A 10,842-nucleotide genomic window follows, 5' to 3' on the forward strand; every position below is an offset into this window, starting at 1 on the left:
AAAAAATATGTTTTTAATTGATAATCAATATAAAGTCTATATAAATAATTACTGTTTGTATTTTTTAAAGAACTTTCACATCTAAAGCTCTATAACAAATACAAAAAATAAAAAAAAATACAAATTCAAAATAGCTACAATTCAGACACAAAACATAAAGAATAAAATTTGTATACATATAAAAAAATCTGACTTATAAATTAATAACAAATTACAATATAAAATTATATAAATTTTGTAACATATCCGGAAGCTATTTAAAAAAAAATTATTACTATTTACTATAATCTAAATCCATTAATTTTTTGAACTACAAGCAACAGATTTTTACAGGTTTAATTTTGTCATCATTCAACAAATTATATAAAACAGCACATCGTGTAAATAACTGTATATGTAAATGTACGGTAACTTACATCTACGTTTTATCAGCAAGTGAAAACTAAAAATAAGGATTTCTATTTTCAGTTTCAATTTTTTTTTAAGTCTCATATAGGTTTATTTTTGGTGGGAAATACCGTTTCAAGGAATCTGGTGGGTTTTCTCTGAAACGGAAAACAGAAATTGCTTCAAAGTAAACAAATTTTATGTTTTTCCTTTTAGCCTTGAAGAAACAGGAAATGACACAGCCATGTCCAATACTATTGACTTTAACAGCTGCTAATGTATTTCAGACATCTTTGTGGGCTTTTACAGAAAATCTTTTTCTCATGTTGCTTAAATAACATTTTCAAATATTGTGTCGTTTTTAGTTACTTGTGATTGAAATAAGTCTTGTAAGAATGCCTATTCTTTATAATTGGTTATTTTGATTTTGATAAGAATTTTAGACGTTTCAATACAGTGTGATATTTTTACCACTTCATATCCTTGATTATTATTTAAGGGGGAAAGCTACTCCAGAATTTTGAAAAAAAATCGATTTTTGGTTTAAACAATGCTTTATTACATGAAGAATACAGGAGTTTTCTTGAGGTGGAGCACAACCACTCGCAGCACGCTATAGAAGTGCTTATTGTAACTCATCAAAATGCGTGAGACAGCTATTATAGAGGCCAGATTGAGTTTCAGATTAAGCCGAAAAGAAGAGGACGAAGGAAATCTATAGAAGGCCAATTATATGGTACCGGCATCACTGATTGAAGGTATATAACGAATTTCTTATGCTGAATGGCAACAGAAACTTTAAAAGCGTTTTTCGAGAAACCATTTTTTTTAATTGATCGGAAACAACTCAAAAAGTTTTCAATAAATCAACTTGGAATTTTGTACAGTACAATTTTTATCGTTATTAACAATTTAAGCAAAACTTTTCGTCTTTTCGATACTTTTTTTAATGTTCATTAAATCAACAATTATTATTTTTTAATTTCCCTACAAATATGTTTTGTTAATTACAAATTTTGCTTTACAGAAAACCTAAAAATAAGTCGCTCAGTTCTTCATATGCTTTTCAAAGTATAAGAATATGTAAATATTAATGCAGAATTAAACTACAGTCAAAGCCGCTTATTGCGGACGCCGGTTTATGTGGACAGCCGCCTTATACGGACAAATTGGCTTGGTCCGGAATCAAACGAGGCTTTTGTGTACTAAAATACTCCGCTTAATGCGGACAAAAAGTTGGTTAATACAGCACGGGCACCATTCCATAGAAGCGAGGAGTAGGAGTAGAGAGCGCCCACGCGTGAGTGGGGAGACAATGGCAGCGGAATGGGAGATGTGAATGGGTGGGGGTCTATACAGAGTGGGAGGTAAGCTCGCAGTTGGTAGATGGATCAGTGGTTTAGAACAAAAGAACCAGTGCAGCAGTGTTTTCTATTTTAATACGGCTTATCAAAAATCTTTCCTATGGTTACCTTTTTCGGCTTCCTAGGACAACTACAATTCAACGGTAAGTGTTTGTTTCTTTGTATAACTGTACCGTTAAAAATAGACACACACACACACACACACACAAACTTATTAGAAAACTGATTGTTCTCTATCGTTTTGTGCAGATGCCGAGAAACGACCTAACACTGGACCAAAAGCTTGAAATTCTCAACAAAATTAAACAACAACCGCCCAACACAACTGTACAAGTTCTATCCCAAGTTGTGGGCGTATCGAAGACTACGATCGGAAAACTCCTTAAGAATGAAGCTCAGCTTCGTGAAGAAAGCGCTGCTGGCGGGACATCACGTGGACAGAAACGTAAACGAACAGGGAAGGATCCAGATGTTGAAGACGCTCTACTAGAATGGTTCACCATTGTTACCGGCTGCGGTGTTCAAGTGATAGGACCCATGTTGCATGGTAAAGCTGAGGATTTAGCCAGAAAACTAGGACATGAGGAGTTCACAGCTACTGATGGTTGGCTTAATCGATGGAAGGGCAGACATGCTATAAAATTTAAGAGCCCATGGAGAAAAGGGAAGTGCAAATACGGAAAGTGCAGAAATGTGGAAGTTAATAAAACTCCCAGAAATAATGAAGCAATTTTCGTCCGAAGACATTTACAATGCCGATGAAAGAGGGCTTTATTACAGAGCAACACCAGACGGCTCACTCTGTTTTAAACGAGAAAATTTAGTTGGTTCGAAAAAAGCAATGGATAGGGTAACTTTGTTGTGCTGCGTGAATATGGCGGGAAGTGACAAAAGAAAGTTGCTCGTGATTGGTAAAAGCAAGAACCCACGGTGTTTCAAGCACATTTCAGTAGACCGACTACCAGTTGAATACCACGCTAATGCGAATGCATGGTTGACATCTATTTTCACGGAGTGGTTGACAAAATGAGACAAAGAGTTGTAATGGAAGTCTAGATCGACAATGCTTTTACTCGATAACTGCGCCGCCCACCCAAAGATTGACTCATTAACAAACATTACCCTTGAGTTTTTACTGGCAAACACAACGTCGCTAATTCAGCCCTTGGACATGGGTATCATAAAAAACATGAAAGTCAAATACAGAACAAAAGTAGTCAACTGTATTCTTGAAAAAATAGACGAAAATTCTCTTGATCTAAACAGTACGTCAAAAGACATAAGCAGTAAAATAAATATTTTACAAGCAATAAACTTTGCGTCAGACAGCTGGCAAGATGTTAGCACCAGCACCATAAAAAATTGCTTCGCTCATTGCGGTTTCAAAAAAGGTGATGAGGTGGAAGACGTGAACAAGGGTGATGGGACTGCGGGCCAAGTTGAGCACTTTGAAGTCGATGTAAAATGTTACGATGACAACGAAAATCTAGGTGAAACTGTGCTTGAAAAATTTTAAAGCACGGAACAAGAAAGTAGCGACAGTGAAGATGAAACACCACCGGTTCAATAACAAGAAGCGCGTAATGCCGTCAAAATTTTAACAAGAAATTTTTTGCAGACAGGCAATGACGACAGTCCAATAGAACAGTTAAAAGTTTGTTCAAATTATGTGGCTAGAAAAGGTCTTACAGTGAAAAAGCAAGCCTGAGTTGTTTTTTTTTTATTTTCAGTTTTAAGTACAGTATATACAAATGTATGTACTTGTTTATATGTACTGTATACCTCTTTATAAAACAAAATTTATAATAAATGTCAGTACTACTTATATTATTTTAACTTATTTAGCCCTTTTATAGAATGTTTTTCATGTTTACGTTAAAATATCGGTTGTTTATTTGTGTAAATTCGGTTTATGCGGACAGCCGCTTAATGCGGACAAATTTTGTTTCCCTGATGTGTGCGCATTAAGGGGCTTTGACTGTATTTAAATTAATATCCAAATTAATTGGAACACAGCCCCAGTACAGCCAAATGCAGAAGGCAGCAATTTTCTGGGCATTTAATTACACATACAAATTTTGTAATGAAAGCATTTGCTAAGGGTTAAACCAACCAACATATGCAAAATATGCCAGTGCAAGAAGTCTAACCTTAACCATAATAGCCCCCCCAAGGGGCTAACAATAATTACTATCCATATATTATACGGAATGGATCAGAGATAATAAGAGACTTATTAATGGAATGTAAAAAGTCAGTGGCTCATTGGTTCAAATTTATAATGCCAAATTTGTAATCCTAAATTTCAATTAGGAAACTTTCCTTTAGGTTTCCAAGTAAGTTTTCTTGGACATTTTCCAAAAATTGGGATTTTCCAGTATTTTTTTTAAATTTGATACACTTCTTAGTAACAAACTACTTATAAAAAGAAAATTGAGTTTAATGGCCCTTATTGTCTAGATAATTGAACATAACTGTTTTACTTATTGTTTTTTCAAAAAATTAAATAGCTTAGAATTGAAAATTAAAAAAAAACCTATAAAAAGGTCACCTATTTTGTAACATGAACAGAAGGAGGAATAAAATAAAACTTTTATACAGTTGTATAAATATCTGCCAAATCATCTTTAATTCAATTCAAAACTAGTAATAATGTAATAGGATTTGGATGGAAACATATCGCAAAATATTTTATTAATTTAATTTTTTCCTCTGTATTGGTCACTATCGACTGAACATAATGTTTTTTTGTAAGATTTTTAACAACCTTTAATTTTTTGAAAATTGCATATTGTTGATTAATTTTCTAGTCAATAAAGATCATTTTTTATAAAATTTTTTCAAAAAATACCTAGTGATAACTTTACGGTTTTTTTAAATTTGATTTTCAGAGCAATTTTTTTCGGACAGTATGTCTATTGGTAATAATACATAGTAAAAAAATCATTTGATTGAAAAAAAATTATGTCAAAATTTATAACCAAAATTAGTTTTTAAAAAAGTATCAGAAATTTTTATCTACATTTTTATGAATAGAAGCACCTAAGTATTTTATTTGAAGCTTTTGGATTATATCATTTTAACATTCTAGCAAGACGTTTGTATTAGTTAGTTCCAAGTAATGCAAATTAAAAATCATTTGTCATACCCATTCTGTAACAGTATTTTTAAAATGTAGTGGAGAGACATGTCCATGGAAAAGTATAACAACCGGATTCATGAAAGAGGTGTAAGGCGTAAGTCGGAATAAGAAATTTTGCGCCCGTGTAAACCTATTCACAAAAAAATGCGCTATCCTTGCGCTAATAGTTACGCCAAAATTTAGACCTACATAACATGCATAAAAATCTTGTCTTGTGATTAAACTATTATTATTAAGCACTGGGATTACTTATAAAAAAATAAAATGCAATAAACTTAATAAACTGCAACTTAAGTTGCACGATTTTTATGCATGTTATGTAGGTCTAAATTTTGGCGTAACTATTACCGCAAGGATAGCGCATTTTTTCGTGAATAGGTTTACACGGGCGCAAAATTCCTTAGTCCGACTAACGCCTTACGCCTCTTTCATGAATCCGGTTGTAAAACTTTATTATAGACACTGTTATTGAAGTTCATATACATTTATGTACAGGGCGCACACCAAAATCGGGACAAAATTTAATTTGAAATTCCCGTCGTTATATTTCAGATATACATAGAGGTCGCGATTGGCGTCGAAACAGTTAAAGTATGTACTAAATAGTCATAACCTCAAAATAGGCTCAATATTGAAACCAAGCGCAAAATATAACTGAAGAACCACAATTTCGAAAGTGCTCGCACTGGATGTTCGGCGACAGAGATTCGGTTTGTTGGGTCCCCAGGATTGACTGTTTGATATCACGGCTAAGTATATTCAATCGAAGGAATGACAGCTGGTTTGCCCACTACCCTGAATATGTCCCTGTTGTTTCCAGAACAAAATTTCTGGCAAATGTTCACAAGTTAAGTGTTTTGTCTAATGAATGCGATGTTATGCCTCGGCATAACAAAAGAAGTTTACTTGCGTATTCTGGCAAATGTACTGTTGTCTAGAAAGCTGTATGTTTTCCAGCAAGATGGTGCGCCCGCCCACACGAGTCGTTTGGTGCAAAATTGTCTTTGGGCTTGTATGTATGGAGGCTGGTTGAAAGGGTCACCGAAAAGTCCAGACATCCAAACGTCGCACCATTAAAAGCTGCTACTGAAACGGTATACGCCGATATGAACCGTAACACATTAAAGCGGGCCTGCAAATGCTTCAGTCCGAGATTGAAGGCGGTTATTGAAGTATGTGGGGGGATATATTGAGTAAATGTATTCTGTATGACTGTACAAACCTTTTCGTTTTTGCAATAAAAAAATATTTAATTTAGCTAGATTTTGGCGCCGCACTACTATTATTTTTAGAATAATTCTATTTGCTTTAGCCAAAAATGTCTGCAATATCATACACAGTTTCTATGACATGGAATTATTTTCATAACCTCAAAATAATTTTTGTATTCAAACTGCCTTTAACAGTTTTATATTAATTCTGCAGTTCTCTATAAAAAGAATTATGGAATCCGAAACGCACAAAAAACTAATCCTAAGGAAATATTGGTTTATTACATTTTTTTTTAAATACAATAATTTTATCGAAGGCATCTGTATGTAATCTTTTGAATTAAATGAATGTCACTATCTATAGTGTGCTAAACGCTTATGATAATTATTTTGCGGTTAAAATTTATAATTCCTTTCATTATGGTTCAGTCACTGAATTACTGCCTCTTTTAAAAAGTTGAGCTGTTTAGACTGACTTCGTTTATTTACGTAGCAAAATAAAATAAACTGACAGAAGCTCATAGATATACCACGTATTTGGCAATAATAAAAAACCTAAAACTATAATAGCTTAAAATTTCTCCAAGACACAATTATAAAATTCAAAAATATGATTACTTTGATGATTAATATTTAGCTGATACATACAAATTTATTTGCTTAGCGCATTCCAGACTTTGAGTGTGCAATTAACCACTGAAGGGTTATATCAATGTTATCCTTTTCCTTACATGAAATTGAATAACAACAAATTTCACGGTCCTGAATTGCAGAGAGATTCCTGAAAATAAAAAGTAAAATTGGTTTTATATTTAAGAATTTTTTAAATGAATCAACAATTTGCTATATTTGTGGCACCTTTTTATGTATTATAATAAATTTTCCAATTTATTGGTCAAAATTAAGGCTACAATATGTAGAATAAATATCAGTCAAAGCAGCAGTAATTAGCAAACTAAGATACACTTATTTTTACCCGATTGTGTCTTAAATCAATGGTGCATACGATGTAATGAAATAAATAAATAAATAAATAAATTACGTTGCAAGATTCATAATAAAACTCAAGTAAATGAAGATGTCCAAATACATGTGCATTAAGAATAGTTATGTGTATCACATTAGTTTAAACTGAAATAGTTTTATTGTTATCACACTCGCAATGTAATTCGCATGATGGAAAGCTTGATTTAAGAGGTGCAAAAACTTTTTTGAAATCAAGCAAATCCTGATAAAGATCAGCATATGGTAGAAAATTCAATATATTTGCATAAATTGCATTGTTTAACACTACAAACTATGTTTTCAGTAGTTTCAGTTTCCATTAATAATGATATAATTTGACACCATTCTATTTGGCAAATTTTACGATTGTAAAATTTGATCAGAAAATAATTTGAAACATTTACTTTGCTTACATTGGAATGTTCACATTTACACAGTACCATTCAAGATTTTCCAGATATTTATATGATGTGTATGTGGAATATTTATCTATTGTTACTGAAAAGTCACTAAAAATCTCCAAAATTGGTTACTAAATTAGAGCTACTAATGAAACCTCAAAAGAAATAGAAAAGAAAGGAAATAAATAAAGAAATGGCATTTATATTTATCAACAGATAGTACTCTGTATTTCTTGAATTCGGATAGAGACGGTAACAGCAAAATGATGTAAAATATTCATTTAAAAAACGCTGCTTATTTACGATTATTAAGTATTACCATACCCATACTCAGTCTCAGTACAGAAGATTCAACATCTTCTGTATTGAAATTTATACAGGGTGTCCCGAAATTCATGCAACAGAATTTGGTCATAGATTCTTAAGACAAATTTAAACGACCCGTATTTTTTCTTTTTGCCAACTGGCCCCCTCTTTCGGAGTTACAGCCCTCTGAAATCTGCCCTTAAGAAGTCTTTTTTATATCTCAAAATCATGTGGTAAGAGAATCACTAAATTTGGTACACAGGGGTTTTATGACATGTGGATTCTCACAGTGCTATGCTTTTTGGCGAGAAATCCCCTTAAGACACTTTTTCGTGGGCCTCCTTGTCTTTGGAACCAGAAAAATTTGGTCACAAATTTGATTTTCTTAAAAAATATTAGTTAGCTAGAAAGCCATTGAATTTAGAAATTTTTTTGTCTTTTGATATTTGTTTCGTAAAACGTAATGTTCTTGAGGAAATCATGCATATCACGATATGCATTGGATCACATTTTGACATTCTTCTCGAAAACATTGCATTTTACGAAAAAAGTATAGAGACAAAAAGTTTCTAAATTTAATGGCTTTCTAGTGGACTGATAATTTTTAAGAAATCTAAATATGCGACCAAATTTTTTTGGCTCCAAAGACAAGGGAGCTCACGAAAAATTGTCTTAGGGGGTTCCCCGCCAAAAAACGTAGCACCATCAGATTCCACGTCATAAAACTGAGATATAAAAAAATATTATTCTTAGGGGCAGACTTCAGGGGGCTGTAACTCCTAAAGAGAGGGCCACTTGGCAAAAATAAAAAAAATACGGGTCCCCTAAATTTGTCTTAAGAATCTGTGACCAAATTTTGTTGCATGAATTTTGGGACATCCTGTAGGTAGCTTATACACATAACCAATAAATCTTTTTTGTGTTCATTTAGTTCATTTTTTAAGATTTGAAGTTTGTCAGAACAAGTGGAAATAAATAATTTACCACATTTACATATTAATTTAATGTTAATATCAAAAATAATACTTTTTTTAAATTTTAATTGGGTCACTTAAAAATAAATCATTTAAAAATATTTACAAATATCAAATAAATGTCAATGTAAATGTGTCAAAAGGATCAGTCAATGGGTTGATTTTAATGTTTTGTTAACAGTTAAAAGCACTGCCACATAAGTACTTGCAAACAACAGTAATAAACTTCCATGGTATATGTAAAGTAGTGACAGCTTCTATAATTATTTTAAAAAAGAAACAAATTTCTTGCCTACCAAGTAAGAGTTCCACAGCAATTTTATTGCCTCCAATTTATTGGCAATAGTAAAACAGATTTATATATAAATATATCAACTTGAAATATTCTAACAGAGATAATTTTTGTCATCTCACAAATTTAAAAAAATGCATATTATATGACATATATATTTGAGAAAAGAATAAGAAACTTATGAAATTTTAAAAATAAATGCATCTAAAACATGTTATCTGCAGTATATTTTTATTATTAACCATGCTTTTAAATGTTTATAATTTTATAAATATTCCCTATTAATTCCTTTATTTCATCAATTTTGTAAATGATAAAAAACAGCATTTGTTTAATTGCAAAATAAATATTATTTAATTAAATTTTATTTTTAAGTCGGTATTATTATTTAGCTATTGATGATATTTAGTAAACATTGATCTTTGTACACAGTACCATATGCTGAAGCTTAATGTAGATAACAGATAAATAAATATGTTTTGAAGTACATATGTAGTTCTTGAATTCTAATGAGTATTAGTCAAAAGTCTGTTCAATAATAATTATCATTTCATTATTTTTTAAAATAGTTTTTCAAGTAATTTTGCTAATGTTCCTACCCTAAATAAATTTGAGATTTCACATGCACATGGGCCTAGCCAGCGAGGGGCAGGGGGTCTGTGCCTCCCCTAATTCTTGCTGCATGATGCATGATTCAAAAATTATATTGCTATTACTGGACATAAAACAATGAGATTTAATTATTTTAGGCCACTGTTTGCTTTTGGCCGTTGGGTAGGAAGACTGTTACATTAATTTTCTCAGTTTAACCATATGTTCTTGGTATTTCTGAAACCATGATTTCACATACTTTGTTCAATAAACTGGGATATTCCTGGCTACGCCCATGCTACTGCATATTGGCATATTGATACTACTTTTAAAAGTTTGAAAAACGTTTAGTGTTTTCTTTTTATTTTACTTTTTACTTTCAGTTGTAAATGAAACTTTCAAAATTAAAAGAAAAATAACTGGTTTTTAAAAATTGGACAAACTTAAAAATAAACAATAATATTCATTCTGAGTTGAAGACACATGCCTATGCCTATATATATAACGAGCGTTCAAATAAAAACGTGGTCGAAGTTGGCTCTGACACATTGGACGTAAGGAGTAGCTTATAGCGATCAACTTAACCTCATTCCTCAACGAGCTGTATAGCAGCTGACAGTTTCAATAACGTTAATGCCTATATAACTTTATTTTAAAGAATAATCGTGATAACAATAACAAACAATTAAAGGAGCTTCTTTTAACACTGTGTGGCAGATACCGACTGATACTCCCACCATTTGTGATAAAACACGTACAGAAGTTCTTGCCGCATTTTCCATTATTTGTTGGACATTTTCTTTTAATTCTTCAGTCCGCTTTTTAGGTCGGCCGCTTCCTTCTTTTCTTGTTACACTGCCCGTTTCACGAAAAACATTAACACAACGCTGAACTGCACTTTGAAAAATTTTGTACTCAACAACGCCGGGAAATTGATTTTGAAATTCTATGAAACATTCCTCAATAGAATACTTCCATATTCCATCAATCTTGCGTCCATTTCTAAAGTAGGACTCTATGATAAACACTTTTTGTTCTTGAGAAAACACCATTTTAAACGCTTTTTAAAACGAAAATATTCAAATTGATAGCGGCGATATAGCGCTTTGACAGATGACGTTTAAGTTCATTTGCTATACGCTACGCCCTACGTCCAAATTTTCAGAACC

The 10,842-nt window shown here is 32.1% G+C and overlaps 1 protein-coding gene across 1 annotated transcript in view; it reads right to left on the bottom strand.

Annotated features, from left to right (window-relative positions):
* Nucleotides 1-4,742: 4,742 nt before the first annotated feature.
* LOC108910473 (ADP-ribosylation factor-like protein 8) overlaps nt 4,743-10,842 on the bottom strand; it is an 8,315-nt gene continuing 2,215 nt past the window's right edge. Inside the window, exon 4 of the mRNA XM_018715072.1 lies at nt 4,743-6,885. Within this exon, the coding sequence (XP_018570588.1) occupies nt 6,765-6,885 (121 nt within the window). The 3' untranslated portion in view covers nt 4,743-6,764. The remainder of the gene's footprint in view (nt 6,886-10,842) is intronic.

The sequence above is a fragment of the Anoplophora glabripennis genome, unplaced genomic scaffold (genome assembly GCF_000390285.2).
Source record: "Anoplophora glabripennis isolate ALB-LARVAE unplaced genomic scaffold, Agla_2.0 scaffold434, whole genome shotgun sequence".
Classification (NCBI taxonomy): Eukaryota; Metazoa; Arthropoda; class Insecta; order Coleoptera; family Cerambycidae; genus Anoplophora; species Anoplophora glabripennis.